The sequence below is a fragment of the Euprymna scolopes genome, chromosome 22 (genome assembly GCF_053919585.1).
Source record: "Euprymna scolopes isolate OS-2025 chromosome 22, ASM5391958v1, whole genome shotgun sequence".
Lineage (NCBI taxonomy): Eukaryota > Metazoa > Mollusca > Cephalopoda > Sepiida > Sepiolidae > Euprymna > Euprymna scolopes.
This window is the reverse complement of record NC_136503.1, coordinates 5449576-5468962: the sequence shown is the minus strand read 5'-3', so window position 1 is coordinate 5468962 and position 19387 is coordinate 5449576. Positions and strand designations below refer to the sequence as shown.

The following is a 19387-nucleotide window of genomic DNA, read 5'->3' as shown; positions in this document are numbered from 1 at the left end:
TAGAATATTTTATTAATCACTAAAATAGTAAAAATAAAATTACATTATATATGTAATATAAAAAACTACTTTAAGTGATTTTTGGAATATGACATTTTAGTTCCTTGAAGGTTACGTACATCATAAAGATTTTTCATTAGGTCAATGTCAAGATTCTTTCCAACTCCTGAAAATCTTTAATTAGTTTTCAGGGATGCTGAAAACGAATATAACATTTAAAAGTGGCGCAGAGAAATAGTTTCCATGATATGAAAAAATTATTTTTTAGAAAGTGGGGATCATTTGTTCTATATAAATTTAACGTAAAATGAGCACCCACTTTCTGGCCACAGGCTGTCTAAAAGTTCTTTTGGTAAATTTTTAATGACTTTCCACCTTCACATTTAAAATGACGACTCCTATAAGTTTTCGGGTATGCTGAAAACGAATATCGCATTTAAATTTGCCGCAAAGTTTTCCGGATATTATACAAATTCCTTATGTTATGAGTGGTGGCCATTTCTGTACGCGCAAGCGTGTGCATATTTACTAAAAAAACTTTCAGGCAGCCTAAAAACAACAAAAATATTATCACTAGGGGGAGCCAGAAAGTGGGTGCTCATTATACTTTAAATTTAGCAATGCCATTATAAGCAGAAAAGAAAACGTTTTCACTCTAAATACTTTAAACGATCGAAATAGGAATTAATTAAAATATTTATATATTGTAGGCACCGCCAAAAATGGCCGCAAAATCAAGTTGTTGTTGTTTTTTAAAACGAAATTACATTTATTAAAATCCATTATTTCTGAGTAACTTTTTTTTTTCCAGAAAGATAAAACCCTGAATTTTATCATATAGAAAACAGAATAATGTAAAACTTTTTCTACTATTTTTAATTCAATTTTAAATGTTAAATTTTCCCAAAAAGTTAACAATTGACATTTTTTGTCTTGCACAAAAAACGTACTTAAATATTTAAAAAAAAGGGTTTTTGAAATAATTAATTTATTTATTTATTGTCTAACTAAGATTTAGGATGATTTTCTAAGAGAATATGCAAAAATATTATAATATAAGTACCTGAATTTCAAATAATTCCACTTATTCATATAGGTAACCAGATATTCGCGTTGACGTAGAGTTCAGATCGACTCTGTTTACGTTTTCGTCTGATAAAAAGCAAACTATGGAAGACCAAACAGGCCAAAAAAAACTTATTTTTCAGTGACGAAAATTTCAATGTATTATTAAGCTGAGGCTGGCCAGTACCAGATGGGTGACCATTTGCATGCGTTTGGTTTTTAATGTGTATGTGTGTGGGGGCCAGACTCCCCAAAATGGGGGGGGGGGCAATTTAAAGCAGAATAAAAAAAAATTATTTCAGCGCGTTTGGTCCACCATAGTCGAAAGGCGGCAAACGTTTTCAAACGGGATCGAAAAAAAAGATGCTATTTTTAACACAAAGGGCACAATATTTATCGAATTTTTTTTTTTGGTATCGATTATTCAAAGCATGCCCTGTTTAATAATGGTCATGCATTATTCGGCTCGCTAAAAAAAAATTGTTAATTTATTTATCAAAAATTTTAAAATAGCTTTTTTCGTATAAATATTAAAAAAATTTTTTTTTTGTTTTGCTTAACTTAAATTAATTATTTTACTTAACATATTCACCGAATTTCACACTTCAAAACTCAAAAGCGGGATAATTAAACACAATCGAAGTTCTGATATTCAGACGTCAAAATAAGGTATGCAAACAATTTTTTTTTTTTTTTTTTTTTTTGAATCTATAATTCTGTCCCTTACAACACAATATGTTGATTTCAGTTTCAGATGATTATTTTAAGCATATTTGTTCCCACTTCAAAACAAGGGGGGTTTTGTAAGCAAAAAAATATATATATATATAAATATCGTTTATGAAAAATAAGTACACTGTTATAAAGTTCATTCTTCTCCTAATAATCGCTGAAAATTTCGTATTGATCGGATAATTACCTGATTTTTGGTAGATTTTTAAAAAGACGGTCCGTCAAAAAGTACTGACCTGCCCCCCCAGTTTTGGCGGTGCCTAAAGACAACAGGTGATGAAAAGGCAATCAAATGAAATAAATAAAAACACTTAAAAAAAATCAACCGATATTTAGTATTTAGGTCAATTGTCATGGATTATTTGAAATCGTGAAACTTCATGTGTAGCAATTATTTTTATAATTTCATAAAGAAAAAGCTTTAAAAGTTTACAAAATTGACACCTGAAAATCTTTAGACAAGAAATTGAATATAGAAAAATATTAAATGTAATTTTAGTCTTGAGGGAAAGAAAATTTGGCGCTTCTACACTAGTGAGACGAAATTTTCGAAATCGTTATTGCACATAAAAACAATGGTATCTACGCATTCCTCGTATTTTGAAGATGATCATATCCCAAAATTGCGAAAATAAAGAAAATAAAAAATAGAATTTGATGAAAACGATCGTAAAACACAGGAGAGTTCAAAAGGGAGGTAATTGTCTGTTTCGATTTAACAAGATGGCAGCAATTTTTCATCTGCTAACACGATCAAAGTTTTTTTTTTCAATAATTCAGTAATAGTCAGGTAATTCCGACTGCATAATTGGAAGCTACTATTGTAATTTATTGGAACTGACAAAAGATAAACCAGTTGGGTGTACTTGTTTAATCAAGACATTCAAAAATGAAAATATCGAAAAAAAAAAAAGAAAAAAAAAGGTTATATTGTACGTATCCGTTTAGGACTGAAGATCTCAAAAAAATTCATTTAATTTAATCGAGTAGTTTTTATTTTACAGCAGAAAAACACGTTTTTATGAGAGCGCGTTAGATTCAGCCATTATGAAATTTGTTGAACACGCCACGGGGAGATAACTCCAGTTAAAGCGCTGACACTCCCTCCCCATCTTTAATTCTAGCTTTTCTTCCTAAAAATCGAACCTTTTGCTCGGTATTACAACAAATTGTTTTTTCGCTGTAAAATAAAAACTACTTGATGAAATTAAGTGAATTTTTTTTCGGAGAACTTCGTTCCATAACGGATATGTACAATATAATCTTTTTTCGATATTTTCATGATTTCAACTGATGGTACTTGTACAGTTTAATCAAGACATTAGTCTTGATTAAACTGTACAAGTACCATCAGTTGAAATCATTTTTTTTTTTCTGAAAACTCCATTTATCGATTACGAAATCTCGTTTCAATAATGTAGAAGCGCCGAAAATTTTATTCTAGCCAGAAATTACTTTTTGTCGATTTAAAGGCTTCAAAATCACTTTCGAATGTCGATGAATCGAATTTTAAATTGAAACGACTTCATCGGACTATTTAAAATCTAAACAACAACAAAAAATAATATGAATTTAAAACTCACCAATAAGTGATTATATTTTTGTTTGTTTATTTCTTTTTGGCGGTTATATTTTTGTTTCATTTTATTTTTTATTACAAAAAAAAATTTGACATTTGATTTTATTATATTTATTCGCTATTAGTTTTGCATATTTTTTATAGCAAAATAAGGAGAAGGCCAATAAATTTCGGGGGGGGGGGGAGTCTAAAATCTTTTCTTAAATTAAGTACTTTCACCATAATACCATATTTACTCCATGGACCTGACTAATTACAAAATCCACAGTATTTGATGCATTTTATTTACATGAACAATGCCCCAAGGACAATTTTTGCCATTGAAAATTGTCGCAAACAAGTTACCCTAACCCAACGAACTTAAAATAACATATTCGTTTTTAAAGGCAGAACACGGTTTATAGACGGGAGTGATTCTATAAAAAAAAAAAAAAAAAAAAAGATCTTATTATTAAATTTAAAAAAAATAAATAAACAATTTATTTAATTTTATTTTCTTACCCTGAACCTAAACTCTCCCCGGTACGAAGGTCTTTTGGCATAAGGTATTCCGAGGTAGACACTGATTCTTTTGTCCGGGTAGCGTCGTTTATTATGGACGGGTATAGTAAAACCATTAACGGACCCGTACTGCAAATGGACCAATGTGTCGTGGTTTTTCGGTCGGTATCTGCCTTGGTCTTGTTCCTCGTCACAGGTAAGTCCCGCGCACCTGTTGTTACTGGTCAGGGCGGCAAAAATATACACTAAAAACAAAAGTTTGACCGTTGACCGACAACAGGAAGGGCCAAATTTATTCGGCCCAATTAATGATAATGGTATCTTCATTTTGTGACCATCGTCGACATTTTTACCCCGGAAGTAGACAGGTGAAAAGATGGCTATGAGTCACATGACGACCCCCCCCCTCTCTCTCTCTCGCATTCAGGTGTGTCCTAATTAGAAACACAACAACAACATAAAACAGGTGTGATCGTCCCAGTTGGAAAAGTAATCTATGTTCTTTTATATGACAGGGGCACGTGCGAAAAGTAATTTCATTTGTATTATTTAGATGCTTGGATCCGCTGCTACACACATCGGGTACTCAATTTAGATGTATTGTAAGGTTCAATCGTCAGTGAGGTCGACACCCAAAAAAATACAATTGCGAATTAATTAGGACTTCTACCCAGGCATGTCTGACGGAACGAGAGCCTGAATTAAATAAAAAGGTCTCGTTTAAAATTCCGTGCAGATTTCAGAGTTTGTCAGAAAGATTCCCAAGTTTGACAAGATACCCCTGAAAAAGTCAGAGGTTACATCGATCGAAACGTTGTGAAAATAACACCCAAGACGAGAACAGTAGTCCAAAGAATCCAAATAATACGAATAATCAATCCTTATCTAAAAAAATTCAGAATCATAATTTCATTTGATTTAAAAATAATCTATGCCCGTTTATTATTACCACCAAAATGAATTTCGGCACGTTTGTTGCAGAGGAGAGCACCCGGTGATTAAACCAGTTGACCGTACGTACAACTAAAATGTTAAGCACAAAGGCAAAAAGAAAAACGGCAAAGCAAAAAGAAGAATGACAAAAAACTGAAGTCAGTTTAAAGACGACGAATCGCCTTTTATTTACAGCAAGGAAATAAGAATGGTAACTTGCTGAGGGCTGCAAGTGGTGCTCGAAGACTGCAGGAAGGCATGGCAGGTACTGGAAGGGTGTAGGAGGAGTTGCAGGTACTGGGAGGTTGTAGGATGGTGCAGCAGGCACTGAAAGGCTGCAGGAGGATGTGGCAGGCGATAGGAGGCTGCAGTAGGTGCTGGAAGGCTGCAAGAGGATGCAGGAGCCAGGAGGCTGCAGGAGGATATGCCAAGCTGCAGGAGGATGTGGAAGGCGCTGGGAGACTGCTGGGGGCATCAAGGTCCGGAAGGCTGCAGGAAGCGCTGAAGTGAGCTGGAGGCTGCTGGTTGAAGAAGAGATGTCTCAGAAAGCAGACAGGCAGTAGTAGTTGCATAGAAGTAGTTTGTGGATCGCATAGCCCTGACAAGGGCTGCTTGAACCACTGCTGCTGGAGATCCTTCGGCTGCTGGGCTCAACTTGACTGGGAACACCAAAGTCGCATCTCAGAGACTCCCTGCTCCTCGCCTCGTTAGTCAGGCTGGCCGCTAATGCACTGTATTTATGAGAAGGTATTGTTACAACAAGTGTGCTCTCAGTCAAAACCAAACAAATGAATAGAATTAATTCTCCGCTGAATTGAATACAATCAAAAGTGTAAATTGATTGTGTTTATGTTCGATTCAGCTCAGTATCAAAGTCTCTATTTTATTTAATGGAGAAAGGGTTGAATTTAGATTTCTTTCTTTAAAGTTTGAAATAGGGGTGTTGCTCAGTTGCTGTTTTTAGCACAAAGGCAGTAGTTCCGTTTGTCTGCCACCAGGTGGCATCTTTGAGAATGTTTACAAGTAAAAAAAAAATGGCCGACGTATTAAAAAATATGCACCTCAACGTAAGCACACAGCGACAGTTTTTTTTATTTTTTTATTACTTTGTTTATCCTAAACAAGGCATATTGCCACTGAAGTGTGTAAAAACAACTACTGTGATAGAGACCAAATTTATAAGGAAAGCAACTTCGGTGGGCAGTAAGATATTTTTTAACATTACATTTAAATTTCTGCATGTTTATACGGTCGGGGAAACATGAAGCAGGAAGGGAATTCCAAAAGCAAACAATCCTTTTCTTTTTTATTACATTTTCACCCCAAACAAGGCATGTTGTTATTTTGATGTAGGGGGCTACTATCAGGGACCTAAGTTGCAGGGGTACTATGTAGGGAGTTTAGTAGCAAGATGTCTGTCCACATTACACTTGAACTTCTGCATGTCAGTACAGTTGGGGAAGTAGGAAACCGGAAGAGAATTCCAAAGTCCTGCAGTTCTGGGGAAGAAGCTATTAGAATAAAAGGCTTCCTTACATCTACAGATCTCAACTGTGTAGATGTGGGACTTCGCTGCTTGTCGGGTTTGTCGGGGGTATTTTCGTCGAGAGGGTACAAGGGCTTGTAGTTCGTCAGAGCATCCACCATTAAAATACTTGTAAAACAGGTAGAAGGACGCAACATTACGTCCGTGGGACAGGGGCTGACGTTTAGATGACAGTTCGGAACCTATTAAGTTAGCTACTCTCTTTTGGACCCTGTCCAGGAGCGAGAGACTAGTAGCAGATGCACCTGCCCAAATGTGTCAGCAGTACTCCATACATTGGCGAATAATGGCTTTGGAGAGGTACAGGATACTTTCAAATGTAAGTAACTTTCTAGCACGATAGAGAGAGCCCACCTTCTTTGCAGCAGCCTTAGCAATAATCTCGATGTATCTATTCCAACTCATGTTTCTTGTGAACGTTAAGCCAAGAAGCTTGAATGAAGTGCTCTCAGGTAAAATATCTCTAGCCATAGCTATTGGTTGTTGGTAAGGTTTCATGTAATTATTAAAGGAAACTAGCTTTGTCTTGGCAGCATTGAACATTACCATCCATTTTTGACCCCATTCCACTAGACTGAAGGTCTTCCTCTAGGGTTTCGGCCATTACCTTAGATATGTGCTCATTAGTTTTCCCCACATGCCTGCTATACAGTGTGGTGTCGTCAGCAAATATACCCATCTCAGAGACAATTTTATCAAGTAAGTCATTTATGAACATCAGAAATAAAGAAGGCCCAAGAATCGATCCTTGAGGCACACCCGCATTTATATCAAATTTTTTGGACGTACGCCCATCGAGGACAACCTGGATTCTTCTCTCATTTAAGAAGGACCTAATTATGCTAAGCATTTGTCCAGTAATACCATAGGATTTTAAAGTCCTAGGAAAGAAGCTATCAAAGTAGAAAATCTCTGGACATTTAGGAACCTCTAAAGTGAAGGGATGTGATTTTTTAGCTTGTGATGTGGATCAGAGATATTTTCGCTTAGAACAGTGCAGTTCATTGAAGTATATTTCGTAGAAATACTTGTAAAACAATTACAGGGATGCAATATTGCAGTGATGGGACAGGGATTCAAATTTGGCAGATGGTGTGAGACCTACGAGGTTAGAAATCCTGTTTTGCACCCTGCGCAAGAGGAAGAGGCTAGTGGGTGGTGCAGGTGCACCTGTGCAGACATAATAAGAATACTCTATGCATGCACGAATTATAGACATATAGGATACTGGCAGATGTGAGAAGTTTTCTAAGCTGGTAGAGGGAGTCTAATTTCCCGGCAGCAGATTTGGCAACATTTATATACACTTATTCTAACATATGTTGTCTGAGAATGTCAGACCAAGGAATTTGTACGTTGGTCTCTCGAGAAGGGTGTTATTGGCCATGACAGTCTTATAGTTATCAACAGATGCAACGATCAAAACCCTCAGGGACATTCATTATGAAACTCCATGGACATGACCGACAATCATGATGGATGAAGTTGCATCAGTTTAAGATGAGTTAAGCTGCAACACGCACACTGAAAAACTCAATGACTGAATGTTCGATGATTCATACAGAGGACCCAATCTCTTCAAACAACACACTCCAACACCAATACAGACTCACTTGGACTTGATTTTCCAAACTCACTTGCAAATCTAACGCAACTGACTTCGATCATAGTGTACCAGTAATCTTGACAATTCACTCCACAATACGAATGGTGCATCAAACAAGTGCAAACTCACTTGCACTCCATCTCTTGGACTCTGCAGATGCACATGTAAACTAAAAACACAAACAATCGTGCAGACACACTTTCAGTGATGCATCACTTTAAACCAAGCGTGCTGAGGTATGTATACCATGAATATTTTCATCAACATGCAAACCTATGACACTCATCAATTCAATCTTTGCAAATACATTCACACTCATCTGCATGGACCCTTGATATGACTGTCTGTCATATTTGTTTCTTTGGTAATTGATAATGATCTATTATACAGGGAGAGGACTTTTTCATGGTGTGTCAGCTAACCACTCCTACGTTTGTAAACAAAAACACTCATTACCTGAAACCTGACACCACTGAAAATATGCCACAACTATGCGTAGTTAACCACTTAACTTTTTCTTTAACAATGAAGAGAAAACACAAAAACTTCATCTTTCACAAACTAAACAAAAACAAGACTATTATTTGGAACCTAAATTGAAATAAATACAGTTAATAAACACTGAAGACATTTTTAACTGTAAGTAATATGGTGTGAAATTAATTATAGTCATTCATTGTTTAGCGACACTATCACTGGCTGTGGAGCCTGTAGTATGAACAATTCTCTATAAAGCTATCAGCTTTTACAACAAATCTCCAGTTCAGCCCAGAAGGTAGAAGCACTGATATCTTGATTTGATTCTCATCAAGTTGGCATTTCCAGTCGCCATAGGAACCAGGGGCAGCAGAATATGATGCATGCTCCACTCAATAATGCTGCCTGCCGCCTAGCACTCCCCCTCACAGCCTGTACCTGCAATTCCTGAGCCTGCTTCAACTTTGGCTCACTTCCAGCAACTCCAACTTACTCCTGCAGTCTCCAGTGCTTCCAGCTCATTTCTGCAGCTTCCAGTATCACTAATAATTCCAGTTCACTCCTGCAATGGCTCCAGTGGCTCTCCAGCTTACTCCTGCAGCTTCCAGCGACTCCAGCTCAATCTTGTAACAACTCCAGCGATGCCAGCTCTCTCCTGCAGCCCCAGACGTTCATCTACCAGTTTCCAGTGCTCACTGACATTCAGTTACTTGCTTCAGTGCCCAGCGACGTCCAGCTACTCATTCCAGTGCCGACTGACGACTCAAAGACACAAGAATCTCAACCTTGTCAGCTGATCCTGAATCTATTGCCGGAGATTTTTAGTTTTTTCTTGGTAAACAATAAAACATGATATCCGATTAAATATAAACAATAAAACAATAAAACAATAAAACATGATATCCGATTGTCTTGAACCGAACATCTGTGTTTATCATCCTTTTTTTGCGATTGCTGTCACTTTTCTTGCCTTTATTAGTTGCATTAGTTGTATGGTTGATTGGCACCTTCACACCTTTAGACCCTCCCGCAACAAAGGAAAGGTGCTTTGTCTTAGTAGCATTAAATGTTTTGTACCATTCTACTCCAGACTGGAAGTCATTTTATAAAGAGTCAGCTTTTGCCTTGCATGTGGTGACATTTGATTTGACCTCTTATCAAGAATAGAGCATGATGTTATCATGTATTAGATTGAGAAGAAAGTTCTTGTGGAATTTTTAATTTTGATTTCAAATGATGTATTTTCAAATAAGTTTTTGTCATAATACCTTTACTTTATATATCATTTTCAAGAGCGTTTTTAATAAATTAAATTGCAATCATTTTAAAGCAATCATGTCTTCTTTTTAGAAAGTCGAATACAAGATGGAAAAAAAAGCACAATTTTCTTAATTCAATGCAGAAAAGCCACTAAAAAAAACTCATGACATCAACAAAGTATTTGGCCTAAGAACCATTACTGATGAAGAACGTAGTGGTTGGCCATCGGATGCTGACAACGATCAATGAAGAGCCTTAGTCGAAGCTAATCCATGCACAACTGACTTCTGAATTTGGTATAACGTATACAATGATTTTTAACCACTTGAGACAGATTGGAAAGACAAAAATACCTGATAAATAGGTGCGTCATGAACGATAACCAAAAGAAATGCTGTTATGAGGTGTCATCTTCCTTTCTTTTTCAAGCATCTCGACAACTTTCTGCATGAGAAATGCTTCAAGAACCTAAACAATATCAAAAACGCCTTCAGCGACTTCATTGCCATCTGAACTCAAGATATAAATATACATCAATACACTTGTCTTGCATTGACAAAAGTGTGTTGATTCTGATGGTGCTTATTTTAATGAATAAATTTTTGTTTGAGCCGAGATATGTTTATCTGAATTTAAAAGTTAAAAATCACAAGAACTTTCTTGTCATCCTGATAGATCCAAGTATCAACCCCGGAATGGCTATCGAGAATGAGTTGGATCTTTTTTTCACCTAAGAAAAGTTTGATTATATTAAATACTAGTGGAGGAAGAGGGGCTTTGTCTACCTTGGCTAGGTACAATCAGTGAATTTCTTTATTTGTACAATGGTGTTATTTTGCATCGAATCCACACATTGTTTTTTCAACCAGACCAATGTTGTCGTCCATTTGCAAAGATGTTCGCCCCCACCCTCGCCATAATAATTCTATTATTTATTTATTTATTCAAATGTAGTTGCAGCGCGCACTACGTTGGCCGAACATCGCAAAGATTGGATTTTCGTTTAAAACAACACGTAACATCAAAGATTCGTTATGCAAATTTTTCACCTTCAGATTTTCTGAGTAAGACGTATGGTTCTTCGATTTGTGAACACCTCATAAATAACCGTGCGTGTGCCATGAATTTCAGTGCTGACATGTTTACGGTCTTGAGTATGTTGCACTCACCCTTTCATGTAAAAATTCTAGCAACTATTTTTATTAAGTCTTTGAGACCTTCTCTTTGCAAGCAAAAAGAAAATCTTTTCGGACTTAATTTGGTTTCTATGTAATCTCCCCCCCCCCCCGCTTTTTTTTTCATTTTCTTTTTTTAATCTCCCGCCATATTCATGGCTATTTTTTTCTTTTTAATTGTATTTTCCTCGATTTAGCTCTGTTTAGCGAGGAATGAAACCTGGTTAGCTAACCTTCATTTTCATTTTTTATTTTTTTTAGTCATCATGTTGATTGGTCTGTATTTAGCCATAATTAAATTTTGTCCCCCCCCCCAAAAAAAATATTTTCAAATATATATTTAAAAGGATTGGTTCACATGCATGATTCTGTGGCGTAATGGATAAAGTACCTGGTAATATTCAGTTGTAAAGTTTCACTCTTTTAAAGGTTCAATCTTCATTGTGGGTGAAACTCAAAAATACAATTGCAAATTACTTAAGATGCTACCCCATGGATTAAATATGGGATTCTGTTCAAAATTCCATGCAGATTCCCAAGTGTGACAGAAAGATTCCCAAGTTAACAAGATACACCTGAAACGTTGTGAAAAATAGCATTGAAGGTGAGAACAGTAATCTGAAGAATTCAAATAATACGAATAATAAATTCTCCTCTCAAAAATTCAGAAACATAACACCCAGTAAGAACGAAATTATTAATGAGAAAGAAATTTAGCATTTTTGAAGTCATGAACGATTGTTTGATCAATGATACAAAAATTTTAGCAAAAATCGGGAGGAAATTGATTAGATGATAATTTTACGAGCGAGTTTTTTTTTTTTTTTTTTTTTTGCTAGAATTCTTAAAAACTAGCACCACAAAGACATCCATCTAGCAGAAAAGTAAGATTCAAGAAGTTGTCCAGAAATATGTTATCTTGATGATGCCTATTGGAGCATAGGATGGAGCAGGTACTAGTGTGATTGCAAGAGTCATGAGTGGATGGAGTGAGTTCAGAGGACTTCTGTAATTACTAACAAGCAGAGAGTTATCAGTCAACCAAGGGAAGAGTCAATCAGGCACGTGTATGGACTGATGATGAATGGAAATGAAACCTGGCTAATGAAAATTGAAGACGTTCGTTGCAAGAAAGAAAAATATGAAAATAATGTGATGGTGTGTAATCTGCATTTTAAACACTGGCTTAGATCTGATGCCCTCAGAGGAAGACTAAATCTGGATAGTATAGAGAGATGTGTGCTGAACAGGAGACTTTGATAATATGGTCATGTTGGATGATAGTTGTTTGGTTAATAGATGTAGAACAATTGAAGTAGCAGGTTTGGTTCACAGGGAACATTCAATGCTGCTGGTCCAAGGAGTGGCTGTGCATCACTATTTTGACTGCTGTGAAGCATTTGGGTGTGGTCTATGTTCACCTGAAATGCTCTATGCTCTATGGGAGGACTCGGCTTAACTCATCCTGGGTGAATGTTGCTGCAAGTCAAAGTATATTTGGATGACAAGGTTGTTGAGAAGTTTTGTCATTTTAGTGATAGCGTTGTATGAAGTGTGATGATGTATGTTAGTGAAAGCTGGCCAATGAGGATTGAGGACGTGCGTTGTATAGAAAGAAATGATATTAAAATGATGGATGTGTGTCTTAAAGACAGGAACAATATAGGGAGATGTGTGCAGAACAGGAAACTTTGAAAGAATTGATGAGATTTCTTGGGTCAGTAGATGTAGAACAGTTGAGGTAGCAGGTTCAGTTCATAGAGAAAAACTAAGGGACAGTGATATAAAAATGAACTTACCAGAAAAAGAGTTAAATAAAAACCTGGCCAGAGATAGGTTAGTTTGAAAGTCAATTTCTACAAGCTGTCCAGCATAAAACATGTAAATGATAATGGTGATAGTAGTGTTGATGATGATGATGATGATATTGATGATGATAATAGTGTTGATGATGATGATATTGATGATAATATTGATAGTATTGTTGTTGATGATGTTGATAGTGTTGTTGATGATGATGATGATGATGATGATGATGATGATGATGATGATGATATTTGGTTTAACATCTGGTTTCCATGGTGGCATGTGTTGAACAGCTTTTAGAATTTGTCTTTCAAACTAAGCTTATCCCTGAGTGGCTTCCGGGCTTATCCCTGAGTGGCTTCCAGGCCTTGATACGTGGTAACCACCGTGTAAAAAAAAAAGAAAAAAAAAAGCTATCTTTGTCCAAGACTTTATTTATCCCTCTTTTTCTCAAATATATTATTACTAATTCCCCCCTAACATTTTTACAATAGCTCAAGCACTCTCATTCAAAATTCGCCTCCCTGTCCTCTTCAATTCGTCCTTTTTATAGCTGCTATTCCCCTCATATGCAAATTAATGTCACATGTCTATAAAGAATCCATCTATAAACTTAAGCTTTTTGTTTCTTCTTTTTCCTTTCTCAATCCCATCGCCTGACAGACAAAACAGAGGTGCTGCTGCTTCTATTACATCATCATATGTTCGTTTAAATTTAAGTTTCATTTAATGGCTGGCATGTGTTGAACTGTTTGTTACATATGCCGATGCTGGCGATCAGTTTTACAATTAATGACAGACAAAACAAAAAAGTCCTGATGTTGAATAATGAGAGGCTGGGGCAACGCCAAAACAAGCAAAAATGAGAATTCAAGTAACAAAACTCCCAGGCAACGCTATACTACCAGAGAAAGCAAGTGACAACACTGCAATGTATTACAGTGCCATTAAAATATAAAATACTATAAGAAAATGTACCCAGAATTGCCTGGTATTAAATGTAATGTAAAATAAAGAAGTAGTCAACCACCTCAGCAGAAATAACCTCCTTAGTAACATGCAATATGGTTTCCGTTCTGCTAGATCTACAGCTGATGTGCTAACAGTTATATCCCATAGGATTAGTGAATCTCTTGACAAAGGCTTCCTTTCTAGGGCAATTGCTCGACATATCAAAGGCCTTCGATAAGGTATGGAATAAAGGCCTACTTCACAAAATTCCCAGCTACGGTAGAACTGGAAATGTTTTCTCAATAATTAAATCATTTCTCTCTGATAGGCTCATAAGAGTAGTGGTTGATGGGCAGAAACAGAGGCCCACAGTATTAATGCTGGATTCCCCCAGGTGTCCATCCTGGGCCCAACTCTCTTCCTGATCTACATCAATGATCTCCCAAAACACATACTTAAATCATTCGTTGACATCTATGCTGATGACCCGACCATCTATGGCAACACATCAAAGGCCGTAAATGACAAAGTTCTCTCTGATTCTCTCTCCTCTGATCTTCAGCGCGTGGTACAGTGGGGAAAGAGGTGGCTGGTTACTTTTAATGCATCTAAAACCAAGCTCCTATCTTTACATCATCAACGTTCTGTTCCTCATCTAGCATCAATTGAAATGGATGGCTCTCGTCTTGGGGAGGCTTCTTGTTTTGACAAGCTTCTGGGCTTGACCTTTACTCCTGATCTGAAATGGAACACGTATATCAAATCCGTTGCCATGGAAAATGGTAGGATCCTTCTATCGCTCCAGTAGATATCTCACTCCTGATGCAATTCTCTACCTATATAAAAGCCAGGTACAGCCAAAGATGGAGTACTGCTGCCACATCTGGGCTGGAGCTGCTAAAAACAGCCTATCCTGCCTTGACAGAGTACAAAATAGACTTCGTGGCTTAGTGGGGGATGTCCTTTTCTGTTCTTTGCAACCGCTCTCCCACAGAAGAGACGCTGCGAGCCTGTCTTTGTTTTATCGTTATTTCCATGGCAAGCGCTCGTCTGAGCTCCAATCTCTGGTCCCACCTCGCCAATCTTTTATGATAAACACCTGTCTAGCTAAAACCACTGTCAGTAATTTCCCCCACTCTTTATCTGTGCCTAAATCAAAACGTAGATTCCATGAACAAAGCTTCTTTCTGAGAAATTCTCTTCCGTTTGCCTGTTCCCCACCTGACTACAACTTAGACGTCTTCAAGTCCAACATAAACAAATTCCTGATTAATCGCCCCCTTAAGTAAGACACTCTATCAAATCTCCAATACCAACTATTACTACGATATTATCCCATTGATTATTGTACACACAATAACCCTTATCCCGAGTGGCTTCTGGGCCTTGATAAGTGGTGATCCCCCATGTAAAAAAAAAAAAAAAATCCTTAAGAAAATGAAATAAAAAATGGAATCAAACCGAAACATGTGCATGCGAGTATTATATTTTTTTCTAAACAATTCCATTCATTTTTTGTAAGTAAAAAAAATACTCGAGCTGAGATTGAAACCAAAACCTAAAGACAGTGAGTTAAGTATGATAACCACTAGGCCAGCTTAAAACAATCTTAAAAAAGCGTTTTCAAGCCTACTTATTTTTAACATAATGTGAATGATATGTGCATGCACAGTCATGAAACAGTTGACAAACAGATAAAAATCCGATGACCTCTAAGTACCAATTTTTAAATTTTGACCCCTTAGCACCTCTCTTTTTTTCTGAATGGAAACCGATTAAAAAGTTTTCCATATGTCTGAATACCCTATATACCAAATTTCGAGTTTATAGATGAAAAATTCATTGAATATATAGATTGAGAAGTGTCTTCACACACACATTCTCACTTTTACGGATATATAGATTAGAAACAATAACATTTTAAAGTCACAGCAAAATATCTACGGAGTCAAATATTTTAAAGCCAGTTAAAATATTTATGATAAAGGAATTGCACTTTGCCTTCAGGTCAAGATCAAAGTGTAGTATCTGTTCTAATGCTACACTTCAATTTTTTGTTCTCAGTTGGTGGAGGAGAAATCCTTCACGGCTGAGACAATTAAAAATTTTTGTTCCTTTCTCCACATTAAAAAACGACCTTGGTGTCTAACTCTGCCCTTGTGGGGGAAGCAAAGTTTGACAGTTTGAAGAGACACGTTTATAGCAAGATATAGAATCTGGGGAGACGTTTAAAAACTCACAGGGAAGTCAATCCTGTGAAAATAAAGTTATGTAGAATATATCCTGTTATTTGGGATTTCGTTTGGGGGGGGGAAGTATTTTTGTTCACAGCGTTTCAACCAGCAGAAGATAAGGAAATGATAAAAGAAGGTATGTTCCCTTTATGTCTGTGCACTATGCTCAAGTAAAAGTTTTAATGACATAACTGCATACTGAGATTGAAGTAAGCAGTGTTTTATAAAGAATGTTTCACGCTCATCTGTTTATTGTTTGTTAAAGAACTGTTTTTGTCATCTTAAAATGAATGTTTTAAGTGAACTGTTTTATGAATGATATATACGTTTACTTTATTGTTCATTTGGATTTTATTAAACGCACGCATGCATGCATGCATTAACACTTTATATCTCCATGCTACTTTGTAGATGCTAAAGTTATAGGGTAACTTGCTGTATTACTGAAGTAGTTTTTCCCAATCTATTTATAATGACAACATCTTTCCATATTCTTTACCAGAATCATGCAGATCGAAAATATTTTCAGTTTACAATATCTGTTTGATGTTTGGTTTTCAAGTATTCATTTTACATTCTGGCAACAATTTTTTTTTTCATGAATCGATCTTACTCTCTTTACAAACATCAATTCAGTTAAAGATAAACCCGATTCTGGATTTGAATTTGGGATCTGTAGATCGGGAGAAATTGTTCCATTAATTTTCTTTAATCGGCGCTTAAACAAATCCACAAACATTTTGTCTGTTTGACTTCAGATAATATGCTGGTTTAATATGTTCAAGCGAGTATACTTTTCACAAATTTTTACAAATTCAGGGATGCAATGATGGAGCAAGGGTTGAATTTTGGTAGATAGCGTTGAACCTATGAAGTAAGAACTTTTGAAAATCTGAAAGAAAGAAAGAAGAAGATTGAGGTTGGTCATCTGGGAGTATGTAGGCTGTGTTGATGGAGACCTATTCAGGTTTGTCCTGGATTGTTATTTCTTTGACTTTTCTGGAGTTTTTGTGTGTTGATTGACAGTGAACGTTTTTCTTTACCCCCTGATGGAATAGCGAATGTCCTGATTATTTATCTATTAATGTCTAGCACCCATGATTATGATACTCGGAATTCCTTTTCAGCTTTAAATCAACAATAAAAAAAATTCACACATAATTGTCCATTTCAATTTTGAACTTTAATATTCACTAGCGGGGTTGCTTGGGTGGCATCAGCCAGAAATGAAACCGAAAAAGAAAAAAAAACGACACATGTTGGGTGTGTTAGTTAGTAAGTGAATGCATTATTGATGGGACTAGGAGGACACAGATATTATCACACCAAAAATTTAGCTTTTTAAAATGGAAGAATATAACGACAGTTCGTGCATTCGTGGTTTGTAAACCATATTGAAAACAAGGTTTTTATCTGACACCCCCTTCAAACAAAACGATATTTCTACACGAAATAATTGATGTTTTTTTTTCCAATTTTTTCGATATTATGTTTCCGAGAGATCACTCTTTTTAAAGATATCAGGTTTGTGCCTGTACAATGCAGATGACAAAAGTTTTTAGCAGGCATACGAACACACACAAACACAGACGTTGACCCTTTATTAATATTCATTCATGCCCCCTCCCCCTGCACTCTTATCTTATGGGCCCTGGTACAATGCACCGGTCGCACCCTCCTCTTGTGGAGCATAAGTATATTTGTGATTCCTCTTCATATTGTAATACTTCAATATTTTTTCTCTGAATGCACACAATCGTTATGCAAAATATGTTTTGGATGGAGTCACTATTTATTTGTCTCACCATAAGAACAAAGTTAGAAATTGTTATGGTTTTAAATTATTCTTGTCCCCCCTGCCCCTCTAGTATTATTACTCCCAGCAACCCCTAGCAGTAATAAAATATCGCAGATTATTCCCCTTGGCTGGGAGATGTGATTCCGCCATTACGACTTTCATCAATAACGGCCATCAACTCCCCATATTTCCTCCTTTAACACAGAACAAGCTAGGTAACATACAAATATCCGTGCATGAGGTCGCCAAGCTAATAAAAAACCTAGATTCCAGTAAAGCAACTGGCCCTGATGGCATCCCAATTATAGTGTTAAAAAAGCTTCAACCAGAACTTGCTCCCATACTTACGAAACTATTTAAGCGCTGCCTTAAGGAGAAGTGCTTTCCGACCCCCTGGAAGACCTCCTCAGTTTGTCCTGTATTTAAGAATTCAGGTGATAAGTCATCTCCCTCTCAATACAGACCAATAAGTCTTCTCTGTGTTATGAGTAAGTTACTGGAATCAATATTAAATAGAGAAATAGTCAACCACCTCAGCAGGAATAACCTTCTTAGTGACACACAATATGGTTTCCGCTCTGCAAGATCTACCGCAGATGTGCTGACGGTTATATCCCACAGGATTAGTGAATCTCTTGACAAAGGCTTCCTTTCTAGGGCAATTGCTCTCGACATATCAAAGGCCTTTGACAAAGTATGGCATAAGGGTCTACTTCACAAGATTTCCAGCTACGGTATAACTGGAAATGTTTTCTCAATCATTAAATCATTTCTCTCTGATAGGCTCATAAGAGTAGTGGTAGATGGACAAAAATCGGAGGCCTGCAATATAAATGCTGGAGTCCCTCAGGGGTCAATCCTGGGCCCAACTCTCTTCCTGATCTACATCAATGACCTCCCTAAACACATACTTAAATCATTCGTTGACATCTATGCTGATGACACGACCATCTACGGCAACACATCAAAGGCTGTAAATGACGAAGTTCTCTCGGATTCTCTCTCCTCTGATCTCGAGCGCGTGGTTCAGTGGGGGAAGATGTGGCTAGTTACCTTTAATGCATCCAAAACCAAACTCCTATCCTTACATCATCAACGCTCTGATCCCCAGCTGGCATCAATTGTGATGGATGCCTCTCGTCTGGGTGAGGCCCCGTGTTTTGACAAGCTTCTGGGTTTGACCTTTACTCCTGATCTGAAATGGAACACGTACATCAAGTCTGTTGCCAAGGTCGCAGGAAAGATGGTGGGATCCTTCTACCGCTCCAGAAGATATCTCACTACTGATGCAATTCTCTATCTCTATAAAAGCCAAGTACGGCCAAGGATGGAATACTGTTGCCATATCTGGGCAGGAGCTGCCAAAAACAGCCTATCATGCCTTGACAGAGTACAAAATAGACTTTGTGGTTTAGTGGGGGATGCCCTTTTCTCTACCCTGCAACCCCTCTCCCACAGAAGAGACGTTGCGAGCCTATCCTTGTTTTATCGTTATTTTCATGGCAGGTGCTCGTCTGAACTCCAATCCCTGGTACCCCCTCGCCAATCTTTCACGAAAAACACCCGTCTAGCTGAATCCACTGTGAAAAATTTCCCCCACTCTATATCTGTGCCTAAATCAAAACGCGGATTTCATGAGCAAAGCTTCTTTCTTAGAACTGCACGCCTGTGGAACTCTGTTCCGTCTGCCTGCTTCCCTCCGGACTACAACTTGGATGTCTTCA

General features: G+C 37.0%; 1 protein-coding gene across 1 annotated transcript in view; it reads right to left on the bottom strand.

Moving 5' to 3' along the window:
- Positions 1-4270, bottom strand: part of LOC145243863 (cholinesterase-like) — a 66741-nt gene extending 62471 nt beyond the window's left edge. Inside the window, exon 1 of the mRNA XM_080106932.1 lies at positions 3878-4270. Within this exon, the coding sequence (XP_079963058.1) occupies positions 3878-4204 (327 nt within the window). The 5' untranslated portion in view covers positions 4205-4270. The remainder of the gene's footprint in view (positions 1-3877) is intronic.
- Positions 4271-19387: the final 15117 nt, after the last annotated feature.